Source organism: Chanos chanos, chromosome 5 (genome assembly GCF_902362185.1).
Source record: "Chanos chanos chromosome 5, fChaCha1.1, whole genome shotgun sequence".
Classification (NCBI taxonomy): Eukaryota; Metazoa; Chordata; class Actinopteri; order Gonorynchiformes; family Chanidae; genus Chanos; species Chanos chanos.
Window position 1 is genome coordinate 14,021,266 of NC_044499.1, and position 20,365 is coordinate 14,041,630.

A 20,365-nucleotide genomic window follows, 5' to 3' on the forward strand; every position below is an offset into this window, starting at 1 on the left:
CTAAAAGAATTAATTGCACTGCGCTAACACTGACAGGTAGGCAAAAACAGTACCCATAAATTAAACCGTTTTTGTCATAGGCTTGTCTTGTGGATATAGCTTGAAAACAACCACTTGCATAGTATTAAAAGCTAACTAAAACCAGGGGTAGGAGACAATCTCTCTTACAAACAGTTGCACGCCCTGGTAAAGTCGTAACTCCATTGATTGTAATCCAGATGTCCTTCATGCAATAAAAATCAGCATTAATTTATGCAGAAAAGGAGTTGGTGGGTAATTGCATGAAACTGACTCATAGCCCCGTTAGTGGTCAGGATAACCATGTCTTGTTTCCATTAGTTATGCATCTTAATAGCAGGCTTTAGACAAATACTCTTTGCTAATACTAATTGACATGTTCATTAACATCGTAGATAAATTAAGCTGTATGCACCACGGTTGTCCTTAAAATATATATGCTCTCAAACTACATAAACAGGCTCACTGTGAATCTGTTTGTCCAGGTGTAGCCGGCATGGGATGCAAATGAAAGCACTTTGTACATACTAACGTTTTCACTTCTTGTTTATCGAAGTAATTGAAATTCCCATAAGATATTATCTCCATTTGTCTAAATTAATGGATCTATTTTAAGGAAGTTAGCCACCTGCGGCGTGCAAACTTCCTTGCTGTGCCTGCTCCGTTGAATTTACACCCCAATCTTGACTTCGTCGATCCTAGAGGCCAAAAATGTGAAAAGCGTCCTTCCTGTTGTTTTAGATAAACACCTGAATTTAGCCTATTTTAACGAACTATTATAAAAGGCAGCGCTCGAGGGTATTGTAACCAGGTAATTTCCTCTCAAGGCTTTGTCGCATTGGAGAGACGCGATGAAGTAATCAGCAATCAGGTTCACACCTTGTAAACACCACCATTAGCTTTGCTTTACATTCGCTGATTGTTGATTTACATTTGCGACTAAATGGCATCTGTAATGCCTGTTGACCGAGAACTTAGCGACAGAGCTTCGTCAGTTCATATAAATTGGTGTGGCCCGAGGTGTTCACTCAGTCGACATCCTGCTTTCATTAGCTACTCACGGAGAATCTGAAGTCCGGAACATCCTTACCTTGGTACCACGTTGGGAAAATGTTACCTCTCATTGTATTTTTCTTTTCATGTGTGAGTATTAGTACTACCAGGCCGACACTGAATTACTTGGAAAACGTCTTTTCCATGGAGAATGAGTCGACAGAATTCCGTTCAGAGGCAATAAAGAGACTTTTGGAGGTTTTTGGTATGGAAGATGCCCCTGTGACAATTACACGGGGCCATAAGCAGCCACCTCAGTACATGCTAGACTTGTACAATACTGTCGCAGATGTGGACGGCGTGACAAAGGATCCTCATCTTCTTGAGGGGAATACGGTCCGCAGTTTCTTCGATAAATGTAAGAAAATTTAATTTGGAGTATTGTATAGTAGTTCTTGAGTATATTTTGGTCTGACACCTGCCATTTTTATTACACAAAGTCGTGTTTTGATTGTACAGTGGTCAGCACTTCCGATTTGAACGCGCTGGAAACTTTACATATAGGTTACTGTATCCAGGAGAGTTTTACTAAAGGCTTATTCTCTGCCAACAGTGCGAAGTGAACAAATTGAATTTTTGTTCAACCTGTCCACTGTGGCCAGAAGTGAAAAAGTCCTCACTGCTGAACTTCATCTCTTCAAACTGAGACCTCAAGCATCTGTGATTTTCAACAGACATCATTTCTGTCAGGTAAGGTCCTGAATTTTTCTTTATCAGATCGAACTAGGAACTTATAAGAAAGTTGTCTGGGAAGTTATATTCTCAGTACTTAAATTACTGTTGGCCACACTTGAATGTATCCATTTCCCCCCGCAAATGTTTCAATGCTGAATTCATCTTTACAGGTTAGTGTCTATCAGCTCCTTGACAACACTAAAATGAACATATCTCAAGGAAAGAAACTTTTGTCCTCGAGACTGATTCCCATTCACTCCAGTGGCTGGGAGGTTTTCACAATCACACAAGCAGTAAGTAGCCTACAGTGTCAGTGATTGAATTTAAGCTCATTGTTCATGAAACTTAGACAACTTAGACAGCTGTACACTGATGCCACAACATTCTGAGATTCACATTTGTTATACTTTAATCCATGACAACTATAAACATAGTTTAAAAAGGCCTGTCTTTTCTCTTTTGTAGGTCCGATCCTGGCTGATGAATGAGGGCAGTAACTTGGGTCTCTTAGTTACAGTCAGAACCCTGTCAGGCAGTCAGATGGACGTAAAGACAGTTCGCTTTGCATCAGGCCGGCACCATCACCACAGCAAGCAGCCAATGCTGGTTCTTTTCACAGATGATGGTCGCCGTACTACCTCCCTGGAAAACACTCTCAAAGGTATGCCGGAGAGAGAGAGAAACAGTGCCTAACCCCAGTCTCTTACAAGTCCTACGCATCTCTTATGTGTTTATTTTTGTAGTTTAGTTTTGACCAAAACAGATGGTTAATGATTGACGCATTGACTTTGAATTAATCGATGTCTGAATGCTCAAACTATTTTGCTCTGATTCTTCTCAGACTCTAATGGTTCTCCAGAAGCTCCCAGTCTCCCTGTGCCCAGTCTTCCCCTCTCCAGCGCCGGGCATCGCGCTGCTCGATCGCTGGACTATGAGGAGGACGGCGAGAGGATGCCGTGCCAGCGCCTCCCTCTCTATGTCGACTTTGAGGAGATTGGTTGGTCTGGTTGGATTGTGTCACCTCGGGGTTATAACGCTTATCACTGCAAGGGCTCCTGTCCATTTCCCCTGGGTCAAAACATGAGACCAACTAACCATGCCACTGTTCAGTCCATCATCAATGCTCTCAAACTCACCAAAGGTATTGAGACGCCGTGCTGTGTACCAGACAAGCTCTTCTCCATCAATCTCCTGTACTTTGATGATGATGAGAATGTGGTGTTGAAGCAGTATGATGATATGGTAGCAGGAAGTTGTGGATGCCATTGAGAAGTGTCAAGTGTTTTTTTAAGAACCAAGAGGCTTAATCAAACTTTCACACCTAAAAAAATGTGTCTTTTGTTGAAAGTCATATTCACACATTTGCTTTGAAACAAGAGAGTTTTGCAAGTGAATAGCACTGTAGAACCAAGACTTGGTTGGTTCTTTGTGGTAATCTGCAAAGTCTGGACTGGATTCACACTGGAGACGTGAACTGCAGAGGATCCCTTGGGATCTTTCTTGTCACATTGTATCATATGTAAATAGATATAAATTTTAATATATGGAGGAATTTGAGTTGATAACCTGTAAAAGATGTAAATTTGTATATTGCATGTTGTGAACTATTAAGAAGCGTTAATAAATTGTGAAATGAAAACTGCTTGTGGTTTCCTCTTGTCATTACAATGAAAAGAAAATCAAAACCACAGACACATGAACATTCATCTTGCTCATGACTTGCTTGTTTGCACATTTGTCTAAGTCTTTTTCAGTTTCTTTTCAAGGACGCATCTAGCACACCTACATGAATAATAGAAACATGAGTTTGGTATTAGTAGGAAGGATACACTGCAAGTGGAATAACAGTCTAGAAATTTGCAAAAAATGAAGTTATGAAGTTATCACCATCTGTTGTCTTAGTTTTGCATGGGTTTTCATTAATCATCAAACGTAGAAAATGGAAGCTAAAACACCTTAATTTTTTTCCCCATTTAAGGCATCACATTAGATGTCTGCCAAATTAGATGGGAAAATATTTCTGCATCGAACAAAACAAAAAATTAAAAGTAGTACACCATTTATGAAGAAGAGAAATCGACTGAGTGAGCAACAGACTGTGGTTTTCAAGACAGAATTTAAACTTCTCATATCCCTCTCTTTGTGTACAGCTCAAGATGAAAATTGTTCAGACATTCAGTAAGAGGAACAGACAGCCATTTCAACAGGTCTGGGACCGCACATTGTTGCCATTGTTAACATTGTTCATTTGTCACGGCATTGATAACACTGACATTGTTACCATTCTATATCTCACCTGATAAGGTCAATTACTGCATCTGCAACCTGCACAGGTTTCTCCATTCACAGAGGGAGGAGGGTGCTAAAAAAAAAATCCCTGCTGCTTTTCCCAGGCCGTTTCAGTATTACCATAGTGATGCCAACAAGGACAGCACTGAAAATGGTCGCTTCATAATGCATAAAAGCCCAAACACCGATCCTGCCCACAGCTTTACCTTTAAGAGGAGAGATCCCTGTTCGAAGATCAGACGTACTGAGGTGGATAGGTATTATTCTGAAATCTAAATGTACTAGTTGCTGGAGTCACTGTAAACAACAGTTATCAGGTACAAGCAGACAGGGATTTAAAGAAAAAAGGGGTGTTTAATAAGCCTGTGTTTAACACTTCAACAATGACACAAGGTACAAAAGCTGATGTGACAAATAGTAGGGGTTTTTTTTTTCATTTCTAGCATGCTACCATCAGAAGGTGAAAGCTAGCAGATACCACGCTGTTTCAGTTACACAAAGGATGTGCAAAAAGTTTCGTGGCCATCAGACTCAAAGTTCTTTCTCTGATGTTCCCTATAACTGATTGGCAGTTCCAAATGTGGGAATCTTTCCATCTACAGCTACTGAAGGTCACAAGGGCATTTGGTTCATACCTACTTTTGTAGCTCTCTGACCCTTGGTTTTTGCTTCCCAGACAAAAATGTAGCAACTGGAACAAAAACAATAGAAGTTCTATTGCTAGACCCCTGATTACACAGATTAGAATAAGTTCATGCAAAATTAAGCGAGACAAAGGACCTCTTGACAATAACCAAGGGGGTGGGGGGGGGGGGGGGGTAAACACATACTGTGTGTAATCCACCTGATGTTAGTCCAAGCTTGCAGGAAAACATAATAAGGAAAAGGTTGGACAAACAAAAAAGTATTATGAAATCCTCATAATGGCATTGTTAAGAATCTTGAGTTAATCATCTTTATAAGCTGCTAAATTACAAACTCATGAAGACAGTCTGTGAGGTCTAATATGAGTAAGCTTCCTCACCTGTTACCAGGCGACAAATGATTCATCTTCATATGCTGTTAAATTACATACTCGTGGGGACAGTGGGTAAGGACTAATGTGACTACATTTCCTCAGCCGTCACCAGGCGGCAGATGATAAGAGGCAGCACCAGTGCGCACAGCATCCTCATCATCAGCTGTCCAGGGAATGAAAAACAGAGCCTCTGTCTCTTAGACTGGCCCTGCTCCCACACAGACCAGCCAAGCAACACACCTTAAGGAATATGAAAACTGGCTCAATCATTAAACATCAAAGGAGTTTTTATTTCTTTTTATGAAAACAGTATGAAAGGTATAACCTCTTGTCACATATTTGCTGTCTCATCCATGGCATGTGTATTTTAGATAGTTGAAATGAATAAAGAAATGGATATTATTAATTAAATAAAAAGGTACATTCCAATAATCTACAAGTAATTATTGTTTTTTTTCCTCTGACACCCAGACTTCGGTTAGAAAATCAATTGTACAACTGCAACACCATGACAAGAGTGGTGTGACATTTAGATAAACCGCATTTGCTAAAAATAACTGCGCCCACAGTGAGGCAGACAGAGGCATCACTCTGGAGGAAGCTGCCCGCAATGACTCGCTGACCCTTCCCTTGTGCATGGAGCTCTTTGACTCCTGTGCTGACCCCATTTTCATCTCCGGCCTCCGAAACAGTAGCTGAACCAAAGAATGACAATGGGTCACAAATTTCTAGATAACGTATGTCAAAGTCATAGACGCTGAGCTAAATGGTACACTTTAGCTCACTGTTTTAATATTTTGATCATAAGACCAATCCAAAAGGGGAAGTACAGTAAAGGTCTGCCTTCATTTTCACAATGAAATGTTCAACACAAAATGTATAGCTTGCAAAGAATCCACAGAAAACGATATCTATTAAATTTCATTTGAGGTTGACCATGCAGTCAGTGAATACATTCTGTGACGTTGTAGAAATGTAAATTTGGCCTGGTGGTTGTGTCACAGCATGTGTCTAATCAATACCGAAAGAGCTCAGGATGTGAGTATGGCTTTCTATCAGCGTGCCAATTTTCATATAAAGCACCAGTCAGTTCTATACGGTTCTTACTTTGGTGTTGTTTCTTCACTGTGGCTTCAGTAACTTTGCTTTGTGCCACCAGAGCAGTGTAAAAGGTTAAGTGCTGTTGTGAGTGAAATCGGCAGTTTTACAAAACACAATAAATGTGAGAATCAACGAGAGCGTTAAAACTGAGAATAACGGTAATATATCAATATATCCATGTAACGTGTTCACTTACCAGTGCTCTCTGGTCAGTTTGTTTCCTTTTCTCATAAATCCTAGTATGACAGAAAAATGCCAAGGAGTTTTTTAAGGGGCTTCACACTTCAAAAGATCTGATGCTGGTAAACAAGAACAGCTGAGAGGTGTGAAATGTTCCTGGAAATGAAGAGTGTGACTGCTCTAATCATGTACAGAATAAACTGATGGACTGATAAACTGAGAGAAATGAGTCGACATGTCATGACATAAAACTACTAGCAGGTTGAAGTTTCTCTGCTGAGCAGAGGTCATGCAAGTGGGATCGATTCTGAGACAGGCAACAGAAGGCAAGTGAGCAGTGGGACAGGTGGTAGACCAGAGGTGCTCCCACCTCCACATAGAGAGAGAGACAGAGAGAGAGAGAAAGAGAGAGAGAGAGAGAGAGAGAGAGAGAGAGAGAGAGGGAGCAATCAGACTTAGCCTGCCGTGTGGAATGTCAGCGTGATATGACATTCAGTTGGACAATAAAAAAAAACATTTTTTCCTCATAAAGATTTCAATGGCCCGAAACAGGACAACTGGAACATTGTTGGGATAGGAGATACAACAGTAACTGATGAGCTGGTAACTGTTACTAAACAATTCATGTAAGTTATAATGCCAAATCTATTACTCATCTATCTGTCTTCCAAATCATGAAGAGACTAATCAGTCTATCCATCCATCCATCCATCCAACCATCCAATCATCCATGAGTTAATTCAGAGATGGTACACAACTATGAAAAATGTTCTAAATTGTTGTTACTGGCCAGTTACTGCATTGAAAACAACCACTGCTATGTTCATAGTTTATTGTCTGTAATATGAGTCCTGCTGAGGCATTCTGTCCAATGGTGCTAAGGATTCAGTACCACACACACTGATGCTGGCTGGCAGCCCTTATTCACATTCAAAGAGCCTGCCATTCAGATCAGTGAAAACGATGAAATGCAGGCTGCCATTATAATGGGGAACGAAAGGGCCACCAGACACCTGATCCCCAGTGTTTCATTGGCCCTCCATTGTCCCTGCATTTCATATCTGACATATCCACGGCCCTGGGGCAGCACTGCACCCTGCAGAATGTAATGGCACTGAGTCTGGCCCTGCTTGCGCAGGAATGGGGAACAAACAAACCGTCTTCACTGCACAACAACTCGACGCATATCAGGTTAGTCAGTCTTCTGCTCGTTAAAAAAACTCTGTACAAAAACTCTGTTGTCCTTGAAAACTAGATTGTTAATTTAGACGTTGCTGCTCTTTCTGTTGCTGTAAGTACAGAGGTGTGCTGTCCAGTGGAGTTCAGAGATTAACACAGAATGAAAATCTGAATGTTGTAACACTGATGCTTTAAACTAGACAAATTCAAAGTGTCCCTGACAGTAAAGGAAATAAAAAAAAACATAGGCCCAGACTTACACTTAGTCTCTGATTATTTTTGCTATATTGTTTTCTTTATCAGTTATCATGACTCCTTGTACTAAATCCCCTGTGTTGTGATTTCCTGTTGGCTGAAAACATTCTCATGCTGTAAAAATGCTCTTAAAAGCCCATTGTTAGAAACACTGTTGGAGCCAAAAGAATTGAACTCTGTCTTCTGACATGCTAATTATGCCATATGGTCCCATTTCAGAAGTGACAAAATTAATTGAGTATGGCGTCCAGAGAGTTCTTTGCTGGTTTTAAGTGTTTGTTTGTTTGTTTTTTACTTTATTTATTTTGCAGGACTGCACATTTTTCACCAGGAAAGAAATTTTAAGGCAAGTCTTTCATACCAGCTAACAATCATGAAGTGAAACTCATTATTCTAAATCACTAAGGATGGCAAACACACATACCATAATTCAGAGGAGAAAATTTTTGCAGGGGATGCTTTAACATCTAGCTATAAAATGGCAAAGTTAATGACAAGTTCCTCAAACATGAGGAAAACCAGTGTAAGGTGAAAGTCATTGTCAGCATCAAAATCAGAACCAGAATCAGTTTTAATTCACCAAGTACTTCATGTGTACTGGGAATTTCGCACGAGAGCATGAAACAGTAAAAGAAGATTGAAAAAAAAAAGGGAAAAGAGGAGGGGGCATAAAAATGGTATGCATAATAGAGTGCATACAACTACGGTTACTGAATGAATATACATCACTATAACTGGATATCTAATAGATGAAACATTTGATTGACATTCTTCCCCACATACACTCTACCTGTGTTTCATACCTTTTAGGGCTGAAGGCCATTAAGTTTCAACCTAGATGGCATAAGACAAACAGAATAATTGCTTCATCATAACTCATAGGCATAAACATAAATTCAAACCTACGTGAGCACCTACTGTTATTTCCATGTAAATCATGGATGATTATTCCTATGCCAAATGGTTTTATGTATAATGTCTTGGCTAGTCACAAACCAGCAGTTAAAACTGTGCTTGACCGCTGTTCCCCAGACTGTTTCACCGTTACCGGGACTTGGCACCTCAGCTTGTTCCACTTGACTACACCAACCAACCAGATGTGAAGTTGCCATATGAGCTAATTGGCAGCATGCCAGAGCTGAAGGTACACTGTATCCAGGGCTCAGCACACTCACAGAGGGCAATGCAGTGCCACTCTCTCTGTGTAGCCCATCAATAATGAATCTCCTACTAATTGATAGCTGTCTTGGAGAGGTTGTGTGTCACAAGATCCTTTTGAAACTAAAAAGAGCTAAAAGCCCTTGTGACTCGCACCCAGTTAAATGGGAGTTCATTACATACCACTTTCCAGAATATTCCCAGCAGTCTCTTTCTCTTTCTCTCTCTCTCTCTCTCTCTTTCTCTCTCTCTCTGTTACAGCATGTTCACAGTCAGAGGTTAACCAGTAAAATCATAATATCACTGACAAATGTTTTCTTTCAGAATAAAACACATCATTGCAACAGCCGTAAAAGTGACCCAATAAAATATAAAATGAAAGCAAGATAAAAACTGTGAAGAGCAATGGCACAATCAATCTCCAAATAAACAGACTAGCGTTCAAGAAAATAAGAGAAACACCCTGCAATGGAATCTTTTTTCAGTTATTTGAGACGTTTTTCATTGTATTTTGCTCTGACACAGGACAACCCATTCCGACAGAGAATAGCTGAAGTGTTCTCTGAAGATGGAGAAGGCAACATGACATTGGATGATTTCTTGGACATGTTCTCAGTGTTGAGCGAAATGGCACCAAGAGACTTAAAAGCTTACTACGCCTTTAAAATCTATGGTATGACTCAAAGATTTATTCGTCTTAATTTGCACATGTACAACACACCTTTTTGTCAAAATATATTCATTGCCATATACTGAAGTGATTGGGATTATGGGCCTAAAATGTTATTATCATATCTTATCATAGTAACTAACAACTTAAGATTTTGGATTCATTTAAGTAAAATTCATTTTTTGAAAAGATTCACCAAATTTAGAAGTCTCAGTTTAAATTTGGTCAGCCGGTGTGTGTTTGCACAGTCATAATCAGGTCAGACAGAGTTGTTGAGCACGTAAGATCATTATTTTTTATTATTTAGGCCACATGGAGAATAGAACAAGCAGTAACCAATGAAGAACCCAAACAAAGAAAATGAATTATTCAGAAGGCCTTTAAATAGGGGGTGGGGGGGTCCTGACTTTGAAAAGGTGTGTCCGCGTCCAGAGATGTCTAATTAAAATACGGCGACATTGCAAGATGTATCGCTGCACATGACCACAGTCACGGGTCAGAGGACACTTTCCATCTATTATTAACTCACAGAATAAAAAAAAAACAAACAAATGGGCTTTTGACCTGAGGACCTAATGATAACAGTGTATAGTCTATGTGACTTTGTATCTTAAGAATTCTCATTAAATGCTGGCAAATGGGCAAATGTTGAGGAAAGGGCTAAAGAGAGCCTGATGTTACATGGAGGAATTGAAATGTTAAGAGTAAGTAGATAAAATGACTCAGTATTTCATTGCACTAAGCATGTTATCATGAAATGAAATGGTTTATTTGGAACAAACTATTTTGAATATGTAGAAGCTTTGGGCTATTGAAATTAGTGCTGACACTACCATTACACATTTGAACTTCACACCCGAAACAAAATGATTTAACTCCAAAATATGTGATAATGAAAAGCTGTTTAAGTGGATTTGGATAAACGTGCCTTCTCTTGTTATTGTGTCACTCAAATTGCAGAGGCCTTTGTCTCTTTACATGTTCAACCAAAATAACCCCTCAGAGACACTGCAGCTGTCTTAGCATTCAAACTTTAATGAGCTATAAAAGAAGTCACATCCAAGATAAACAAGAGTTGGGCTGTATCCAAACCACTCCACAGCCCTCGGTACAGAGCGAAACTAAAGCAGCTGAGTGACTGATGGGATTGCTTTCTTCTTTCCCAAGACTTTAACAACGATGACTTCATCTGTAAGGCGGACCTGGAAAAAACCCTGAACAAGCTGACACGGAATGAGCTAACAGAGGATGAGGTGAGGATGGTGTGTGAGAAAGTGATCGACGAGGCAGACCTGGACAACGACGGACGGTTATCTCTGGAAGATTTCCAGCACATGATTGTGCGAGCTCCTGACTTCCTCAGGTTAGACTAAGATTGGCTAAAACCGCCCTAGTAGCGCTCTAACATGACTACTGGAAAATGCTAACATCTTCTGCTAGGCAACACTTATAAATCAAACAGCCAACCTCAATCAATACATCTTAAGAAAATAAACCTATCAGTAACAATATTACAAGTTTTTTTTTTTAAGATGAATTACAAATGCTCTTTTCCTTACCAGCATTTCTATGCACTGAACTACACTATATGCAGCAAAGCCAGCTTCATTGCAATAACTGTGTCTCATTTATCTCATTTTTCCAGCACCTTCCATATAAGAATATGATAAGATGTGAAGAGTGCTCTAGGAGTGGGAAGAAACCCAACCGCAGTGGTTCCTTTAGAACACTGACAGAAAGCTTGACAAATATCACATGCTTCAGAAAAATGGAAAACATCTTACTTTCTCATATGTGCAGACATGTTTCACTGAGTTTTGGACAGTTAACACTATTCTTTAGAGCCGTGGCATGTTATGACAGCTACAAGACTGCCAGTAAAGCAACAAAACTCCCTAATTCTCAAGACCACCATTTCAAAGATTTCAGCTTTCACGAAAAGGAATGAGTCAGTATTTTTTTTTTCTTTTGAACCAATGATCTCAACGAGAAAAGCAATTGTTGAATAAATCTGTTTCGCCCACATGCTTTGCTTCATTAGTTCTCAATGTCGTTTGAAGACATTGCAGTTTTATTGATGTTCTGTAATATGTTATGCCTGGCTGAAAATACGCGATCTTGGTTAACATTCATGCCCTGCTAAAGTTGAGTCAGTTTGGCTGGTGGGTGTACAGCAATGCAATATTAATCGAGCATTACCTCCAGCAAACACAGATCTCAGATTCTTTACACTTAATATAAAGCAATCGAACCAAATTAGTCTGTCAGTGAAAGAAAACTCGCAATGCAAGAAGAACAGACCACAGCTTAAAAGAATCTCATTTTAATTGATCAAAAGTACAGATGTCTACAAAACTGTAGATCATTTTTTCAATATGATTTTAGAAAGTACAGTACAATTTAAGTAGAACTCTTTTAAGAATGTTATTTACAATTGTTTATTTTTCAAAATGCAATTTAGCTTTCTCCCCATTTGCCTCACAATCAAAAATGAAAGAGAACATGGTCATACAAAATAAATGTGAATGATATGTATGACAAAGTTACATCAGAAAAGAAAAACAAAACAAAGCAAAACAACAAAAAAAACAAACAAACAAAATGACTAAACTAAAACTGAGGAAATCAGATCTGACAGCCCAAGTTCTTACTGCTGGAGACACTCTACACTGGATCATGTTTGCTATGCCGCTGAAGGATTACAGATCACTTTCTCTGTGCGACCAAGGGCTAAGGTCCATGTTCAACACACATCTTTTAAAAGGTCCTGATGTCCCATTGTTTTTTGTTTCTTTTTTAATTTTCTTTTTCTTTTTAACAAAGAGGTATCTGCAGCCATCCTTATCCCTCTATCTACCATATAAGCACACAGACCTGTTTGTTAAGAGCATCACTGAACAGTACAACAGGTTTGGGTAGTAAAACAACACTGAGGGAGAACAGGAATGTTCTATGACATGTGCTAACTTCTGTCATCGCTGTCTGAAAACACAAAAAAACAAAAACAACAACAAAAGAGGGACACACCAAAGTAAATATACAGACATGCAGGAAGTCTGCAATATGACCTAATGATGCATAGATCCAAAATGAAAGAGATCAAGTATTAGTAATTAAGACATATGGCAGATTCTGGGCAAAGTGACATGAAGAGGGAGCATTACAGACAGGAACTACAGACACAGTCAGGGCTGCGCCAGCTCAAGTGTTCCTGCTGTCACGTTACATACAACTTTAATATGATGGTAATAATCAAAACATGACTGTTGCCTACAAAATGGGCAGAACAAACACTGGACTGGAAAAATATGGATCATCTCTTTGGGAGAAAATGGAAAAAGGTGCATTCAGATAACACACGGTGTCTTCTATAGCCATAAACGATGGTGTTTGCCTGCTTGCTGAATACAATTTCAATCAAACCAACTTAGTTAAGCTGTCGACACACCGGACAAAACAAACAAACAACAACAACACAACAACAAAATCACCAAAAAAGGTATATATCTGTGTCCACAAAAGACAGAAGCAAATGTTCATGAGTTTCCCCCGACACAATTCTCCAAAAGAAAGTGTTGTGCTTCTCTTCTTTTTTTGTATTACGGATGAAAATCTCCTGTCAACCTCTACTGGTATTAAACTGAATTCTCTAGCCTTGCCTCTGGGTAAGACTGTGTGGTGTTACTGGTATTAAGCTGAATTCTCTAGCCTTGCCTCTGGGTAAGACTGCGTGGTGTTACTGGTATTAAACTGAATTCTCTAGCCTTGCCTCTGGGTAAGACTGCGTGGTGTTACTGGTATTAAACTGAATTCTCTAGCCTTGCCTCTGGGTAAGACTGTGTGGTGTTACTGGTATTAAACTGAATTCTCTAGCCTTGCCTCTGGGTAAGACTGTGTGGTGTTACTGGTATTAAACTGAATTCTCTAGCCTTGCCTCTGGGTAAGACTGCATGTCACTGTTTCAGTCAAGATCTGCATTTTTAAATTAACCTCAGTTCATTTAAAAGGTAGATCATCCCACACTAGTTTTTCCACAATACTATTATTAAAAATAGGCTGCATAACTTTTCCCCAGTCACTGTGGAGTAACAGAGGCATGTTGCTACAGAAATAAAGCTGAAACTCTATACACAGAATGGGCACCAGAGGGCAACTTTGGGAGTATAAGTCTAATGCACTGTGCCTTCTAAGGATGCAGCAGGAACTGACTGAAACAAAAAAATAAACACACACAATTTCTGACAATATTCTGCTGATAGTTTAGATCATACCAATGAAACACCATTGGGGACCGCATCAAATCTTCTAAAAAATGCTGATTTGTTTCAGCTAATGACACGACACTGTTGGATGCCAAGACTACATTGCTTTCTAATCATGAACATCAGACCGTTATATAAGCTGATAGTCAACTAGTTTTGTCTGGTCAAACTGGGCCTTTTCCTATTTATTATCACCATTCTACTGTTCCCCTAAAAACTGTATCAAAATTGACGTATGCAGTAAGAAGAGACTGGTTAAAAAAAAAGAAAAACTTACCCAACCATTTACTATGTCCATGGAAATACACCATAAATGTCATATTCCATTTAACCATATTAAAATATCTCTGCCACACGATGCAAAACTACCACTTGGCACACACTACTCACAACACTAAATTCACAGATAAAGTGCAAAGGAATATGCATTTGGGAGGGTTCTCCCCCAGTGTAGAACTGCCATCACCGTTACAATCTGATGTCCTAACGTAGGGGGACTTGCATGGCTTTAAGTAGTTAATACAGGGACAGCACAAATCAGGAACACCATTAAACAGCAAAGAGAGGGCAATATATTAGTTAAGCTCAAATGGTTTGTCTAAAACGATACACAAGGCTATGAGATCCAAATGGTTCAGCTGAATTCTTATGCATGAAGCTTGAGATCCTGAGTTGTGGATGAAGTATCACTAATGGAAGTTTTCAGTTTCTACAGAGTCTACTGCATAATCAATTAACTGGCTGGATAATCGGGAGGATTCAAGAGAAAGCTGGGCAGAACATTTCCAAACTCTAAACTATGTTATAGGGAGAAGATGGAATAAACCCAGAGGTAGAAATTAAATGCAAAAATCAACCCATAATTCCTACATTTCTGAGGCTTCAAAGAGAAAGGAGCACAAGGTAACAGGTTATTTTCAAAGAACTTCTTTTGTATTATATCGAGAACGTCACGGCGATGCTGGAATGTAGACTGGATTGACTTCTAGAGGCCATTTTGTCAAGTACATTGATTAATGAATATATGGGATAAACAAACATAGGGTAGTTGGGCAACAAAATGATAAAACGTGAATTATGCTTTGATTTTAAGGTTGAGATGCAGGGTACCAACGTCTTGTATCGGGACTACGGTCATGTGATTGTCAAGGAATGCGCGTGTGGTTAAAAACGTGAATGGAATGGTACAGAGCAATTTTCAGACTGGCTTTAACACAACTTGTCATGCTCTGTGGCACAGCCCAGAACAAAACTGTTTTATCGCTTTGGGGTCAAGGTGAGGGAATCAATTTGGCAGCAATTCACTCACAAAAGGGAAAAGGGAAACAAACTACAAAGAGGGCTGGGGAAAAAAAGGGAAAAAAAAAAAAAAAAAAAGAGAGAGAATCATCCTTGGTTGGAAATCTTTTGTGCAACTACAATTAGGTCTTCTCTCTGGCTGGAAAACCAAACGCAGCCCGTGGCATTATCAGGAGAAGATCAGAAACTGGAAGAAACAACAATGCCATCGTATCAGCGGAAGGTGAGGGATGGCAGAGCGCTCCATCTGCCCTTGGGCTGAAGAGGGAGAGAGGAAGAGATTGAGAAAAAGAGATAGAGACTGAGAGAGAGGCAAGGAATGCTTAGAGCAAGCACAGTCCAGTTGTGTCCAGCCTGTGGGTGGTGGACAGTAAGGCCTAAGGTCTTCACAGTAAAACACAGCGGAAAAAGCTGCTCTTTTTCTGCTGTTCTGTGGTGATCTTCACCCCGTGGTTACTGCCCTGAGGACTGTTGCCCTCCTGAGGGAAAAAAAAAAAAAAAAACAAGCAAACTTTGCATTAATTCACATTTTGTTCTATGTCGAGTCTGGCTTTTAACTTTCGTACAGCATCGACTTATCGCTAGCATAAGCCTGCTTATGTTAGACGTTGCAAACTGGCTCAGAGAGGAACTTTTGTTTTTCCCAGGGCATTCACTTTGTTATGAACATTTACTCACGGTCTTACTTTAAGATGAACTAATTTTCTGGGCAAATTCCTCCTCAGTATTTTTACTGGCCCCCCTGACGTCAAAACCTGAACTGAAACGTTTTTCTGTTTATGTTTAATTTTGATATTTCGGTATGCTGTGAGATTAAGCTGCATATTAAATTGCAGTTAAGTGGAATGTCGCACTCACACACAAAAAACAGCCAGTCATTTTCATAAATCCCAAACTGACTTAAATGTGAAACTGCTAAAATGAAGGCTTCTAGGTGTGAAGAACATATGCATTAGATAAACTGCAAAACTCTCATAAAATAAAATCTGCCCACTGAATAAAATATGAAGCACTGTGTAATGTTAGTAAAAAGTAGCAACAAACATACCAATTTTGTGTCCATTTTTGCTTTGATGTCTCTGGCAAGTGTCAAGAACGCCTACAGACATTCACAAAAAAAAAAAACGTGTTCAGGTTTCTGTTAAGTTCAGTTTATATATCAACGTGTTCCTGCAGAGTTTCATACAGCGGTGACACAAATTTATGACTTCAAGGTACGAGGTGATTCAAACTCATCACTCTAGTCTACACATAACTCATGGGTATTTGTAAGTTTCGTATTTCTGTAAAGCCTTAAAAAGGTCATATTTCTGTTACATTCATGCATACAGCGAAAGTTATTAGGATTCCTCTTCAATGAAAAAAATCAAAGATGAAAAATATCAAATGATATTAAAACTTACTTCCTACATGAGAATCATTCTAGTGGGCAAAGCTGTCTTTCATATCAGCTGCCTATACAAAACCACTGTTATTGTTGCATGCAATCTTTTCTGTCTGGAAACTCACATTTTCCACATTGATGTTTGCCTTTGCACTGGTTTCCATGAATTTAATGCCGTAATCTAATGCCAGCTGCACAGAGAAGAGAATTGAACAGTGAGGACGTTTGTTTGACAGTTTATGACTTAATGACCTAATTCAAGAAAAATGTATGTGTTAGTGTTAAAATATGAAATGTGTAATCCTCAGGTGTAACGGATTAGAGCAAAGGTTTGGTTAGTTACGTACTTTCTCTCCTCTGTCTTTAGAGACCTGCCGCTTGTCATTGATGTCACATTTATTACCCAGAATCATCTTTTCTACATCTGCTGATGCATGCTGGAGAAAACAGAAACAAATCAACAACTTACACTCAAAAGAATATATGTGAGACAGCTAGAAAACAGATAACACATTAATGACTACACATGAATAACGATATAGCTCAACTTTATTAATAAACATACTTGTAAAAATAATCAACTTGTAAAAATGTACACAGCTTAAATAAAGAGAATTAAAAAGTGCTGGGACTTATACATATATATATGCATATATGTAAGTATGTACGTGTGTGTGTGTGTGTGTGTATTCTTTATGAGATGAGCGGGTTGGGTCAATGTGTGGTAGAATTTTTTAGCCACGTTGCCTTTGCACTGTTAAATACATGCACATATATGAATAACGGTTAAATTACACCCACCTCCTCTATGTTCCTAATCCAGTTCTTGATGTTTTCAAAGGACTTCTCATTTGTGATGTCATACACCAACATAATGCCCTGAAACAAACAAATCCATAAGCCACTTTGTACACTCTCTGGGTTCACTTTGATAAACACACTCTTATTTTTTTTAAAACACTCAGTGGGGAATTATAGATGAAAGAGACTAATTGTCATGCATGACACATAGACTACACAGACACTGCATTGTTCAGACTGAACATCCTAATAATTAAAATGAGTAACAAAAGTGAAACCGATAAAGGAGTAGTGAAATATTTTCCGCCTCACAAATATTGTGAACAGTACCGTCTAAAAACAATCAACAGGAATAAGACCATTTTGGTGTAACCTACCATAGCTCCTCTGTAGTATGCTGTTGTGATAGTTCTGAAACGCTCCTGCCCTGCTGTGTCCCTGCAAATTACGAATGTTAAAAAACAAGCCAGCAATTTACTCAACGTTAAAGTGTATAAACTATTTATATAACTGTAATGTCCTCCTTTCATTGTTCAAACCAATGCACACTATACGAATAAAACAAAAATGTATGAAAGGCACAGACAAACAGAGAGAAGGGAGGTATTATACCATATCTGTAACTTGATCTTCTTGCCATCTAATTCTATTGTTCTAATCTTGAAATCGATACCTGAAGGAGAAAAAAAGAAAGAGAAACAAAGAAAAAGAAACAAGATTACGTAGAGGCCAAGCTAATCAGTGAGAGCATGAGGGATTTCTTATATAAAAGTTTAACAGAATTTAATCTCAGACAAGTAGTTCTAGGTGAATGGAACAAGTGGGATACACTGGCATCCTTTTTTCAGGATTTTTGCAGAGATTAATGATACTTAATATGTTCACGTCGCACAGAGTTTGGTTCAAAGATCATTAACACATTTGCTTACTATAAAGTACGCAAAACTAATGACATCGAGGACACGGTTTCTGTGGTACAGATTAACTACTAAACGAGCCTGTTTGGTAAAAGTTCGACCTGGTCAAATCTTGCCGCGACCTAAAAACTAGCATTCGTAATGACCGCATTCAGCAAATATAAGAAGAGGCAAGCAGTGGTGGCATTTATTGATCCAGTAGGAAACTAACTACCCGGTACATTTGATCTAGACAACTAGAGAAATTAGGTGACCATCTGAGCTGTATGTTACCGTAATCGCTGCAACAGTTAAATTATTGAACAGTATGTTCCATCTTTCGTTCAGGTTACGTTAATAAAGCTGCCCAATTAGGTCAGTAACTTTAAAGTTATAAACTCACATAGTGACCTATCTAACGTAGGCCATTCCAAACTAGCATTAACCTAATTAACCTACGTCGCACTAAAAGACAGGGATGACGTTAGTTATCTAGTTCCGTTTATAGGGTATCTTCAGTTAACCGCTTGACATGATGACTCAGTTGTTAGTTATATTAAGAGACTGATTCTTACCAACTAAGTTTTAACACGCTTACATTTTCGAACCTTGTATATAGGGAAAAAATGGAATACAGACATGCACGTGAGTGTAATCAACTTCAACAACCATCCTATCTTTATAAATTACTCGTTCTGCAAACAACTGTAGGTTGAGCAAGCTAAAGGCAGGGGAAGAAAACAGCACTGCGGAGAGTACACGATGCTGTCGTCAAGCAATTGCTTCTTAACCGCACAAGCTAGGTTAAGCCATGTATGCTAAGCTAGCTGGCTCGATGATGCACCTCTCAAGTGCTAACGCTAGGTTAGGTACATTCCTTAAAGTTAATACTGTCATCATTAAAGTGTATTATATGACAATGCAAATCTTTAAGGGAGCTGTAAATGGGCCATGGGAAATTGACTTGACTGTAGATACTAAATTGACTACCTGGCTGCTATCACACAGCTTACAGTTAGCTATGCTGGGGCTAGGTTAATTTAGCAGTGTTGGCTAACATTGGGTTAGGACGGCAACAAACTGGGTAGTCTAAGCTAAGCTAATCATGCTAGATTGCCTGTCATTTCCTATACAAACCATAACCAGTGTCTTCAGGTGAATAAGATACATAACCTACCTATTGTCGAGATAAATGTTGAGTTGAACGCATCCTCAGAGAACCTGAACAAAACGCAGGTTTTCCCAACTCCTGAATCGCCGATTAGCAATAGTTTAAACAAATAATCGTAGGTCTTCGCCATACTTGATATTGCGGAAATCCCGCCCGGCCCGGCAATTGCTTAGCGCCGCGTAGACAGCGCTGTCTGACTACCAAGTAGATATCCACGCCCCCTTCCTGACACAAGTTGTCATAGCTATGAACTGTACAACAGAAGAAAGAAACAGAGAAATAAGAATAAAAAAGAAATATATTTTAACACACTCGCTCACACACAAATTGCCCTGACAGAGTCTGTTAACAATACAGAGAAAATGTAACATAATGTCCGAGAGGGCTTGTACATAATATAAGATTAGATAACAATTAAACTACAAAATTGTTCAGTCAGGACATTAAAAACACCCAGTGCTGAAATCCTCATATTGTTTAATATGCACACATCTGTACCAACAACATTAATCAACAGTACATATCAACATGTAGTACATTATATGGTGACGAAGCCTACTCCGGACCTTCCTAATTTACATCAGAGCACTTTTTCATCTCCGCAGAACTGAAGCTTTTTCCTTAACACATAGACACTGATACAAGAACACATTTGTTTGCCTATAAAAAGGAGGTTCACAAATAAAGCATATATTATACAGTAAAATGAATGTAAAGTAATTCAGTGTTGTGGCAAGGTAAGAAAACCCAAGAAAGCTTATAGAAAGACATGTGAGTTACCCAAATACTGCCACTTGCTTGTACTGAAAGTATTAGACAGACATAGCTAATGGTGACTTATGAAGGAATCAGAGCAGTCAGCCTCAAAATCATCAATTTACAGATGTGCTTGGATTTGAAACTCTGAGTAAGCAATTTATATGAAGGTCAAAGTTTTGCAGATGTGAGGAGCACAG

At 39.0% G+C, this 20,365-nt stretch overlaps 3 protein-coding genes across 4 annotated transcripts; 2 read left to right on the forward strand and 1 right to left on the reverse strand.

The window, feature by feature from the left end:
• Nucleotides 1-1,128: 1,128 nt before the first annotated feature.
• admp (anti-dorsalizing morphogenic protein) lies at nt 1,129-3,015 on the forward strand. Its single transcript, XM_030775909.1, has 5 exons — nt 1,129-1,429; nt 1,625-1,761; nt 1,917-2,039; nt 2,212-2,407; nt 2,588-3,015. Exons 1-5 carry the CDS (start codon nt 1,129-1,131, stop codon nt 3,013-3,015), a joined length of 1,185 nt encoding a protein of 394 aa, XP_030631769.1.
• Nucleotides 3,016-7,474: 4,459 nt separating this feature from the next.
• On the forward strand, nt 7,475-11,263 carry cib3 (calcium and integrin binding family member 3). Of its 2 annotated transcripts, XM_030775760.1 has the most exons (6): nt 7,475-7,525; nt 8,080-8,114; nt 8,801-8,912; nt 9,452-9,599; nt 10,764-10,959; nt 11,242-11,263. In XM_030775760.1, exons 1-6 carry the CDS (start codon nt 7,475-7,477, stop codon nt 11,261-11,263), a joined length of 564 nt encoding a protein of 187 aa, XP_030631620.1. The 2 variants fall into 2 exon arrangements, with proteins under 2 accessions (XP_030631620.1, XP_030631621.1); XM_030775761.1 differs by lacking the exons at nt 8,080-8,114; nt 8,801-8,912.
• Nucleotides 11,264-11,942: 679 nt separating this feature from the next.
• On the reverse strand, nt 11,943-19,555 carry rab8a (RAB8A, member RAS oncogene family). The gene is made up of 8 exons (XM_030773409.1): nt 19,416-19,555; nt 17,955-18,015; nt 17,720-17,780; nt 17,343-17,420; nt 16,889-16,978; nt 16,667-16,732; nt 16,206-16,256; nt 11,943-15,636 (listed from the first exon to the last, which is right to left on the reverse strand). The coding sequence occupies exons 1-8, from the start codon at nt 19,537-19,539 to the stop codon at nt 15,544-15,546; spliced, it is 624 nt and encodes a 207-aa protein (XP_030629269.1). The 5' UTR covers nt 19,540-19,555; the 3' UTR covers nt 11,943-15,543.
• Nucleotides 19,556-20,365: the final 810 nt, after the last annotated feature.

Excerpts from the sequence above, each read along its gene's own strand:
- cib3 (XM_030775760.1), top strand. The coding sequence starts at position 7,475 with ATGGGGAACAAACAAACCGTCTTCACTGCACAACAACTCGACGCATAT. Across the intron at positions 7,526-8,079 it reads AACAACTCGACGCATATCAG|GACTGCACATTTTTCACCAG; the intron begins GTTAGTCAGTCT and ends TTTATTTTGCAG. Across the intron at positions 8,913-9,451 it reads GCAGCATGCCAGAGCTGAAG|GACAACCCATTCCGACAGAG; the intron begins GTACACTGTATC and ends GCTCTGACACAG.
- admp (XM_030775909.1), top strand. The coding sequence starts at position 1,129 with ATGTTACCTCTCATTGTATTTTTCTTTTCATGTGTGAGTATTAGTACT. Across the intron at positions 1,430-1,624 it reads CCGCAGTTTCTTCGATAAAT|TGCGAAGTGAACAAATTGAA; the intron begins GTAAGAAAATTT and ends CTCTGCCAACAG. Across the intron at positions 2,408-2,587 it reads CCTGGAAAACACTCTCAAAG|ACTCTAATGGTTCTCCAGAA; the intron begins GTATGCCGGAGA and ends GATTCTTCTCAG.
- rab8a (XM_030773409.1), bottom strand. The coding sequence starts at position 19,539 with ATGGCGAAGACCTACGATTATTTGTTTAAACTATTGCTAATCGGCGAT. Across the intron at positions 16,257-16,666 it reads CAAACATCAATGTGGAAAAT|GCGTTCTTGACACTTGCCAG; the intron begins GTGAGTTTCCAG and ends GAATGTCTGTAG. Across the intron at positions 15,637-16,205 it reads CAAAAATGGACACAAAATTG|GAGGGCAACAGTCCTCAGGG; the intron begins GTATGTTTGTTG and ends TTTTTCCCTCAG.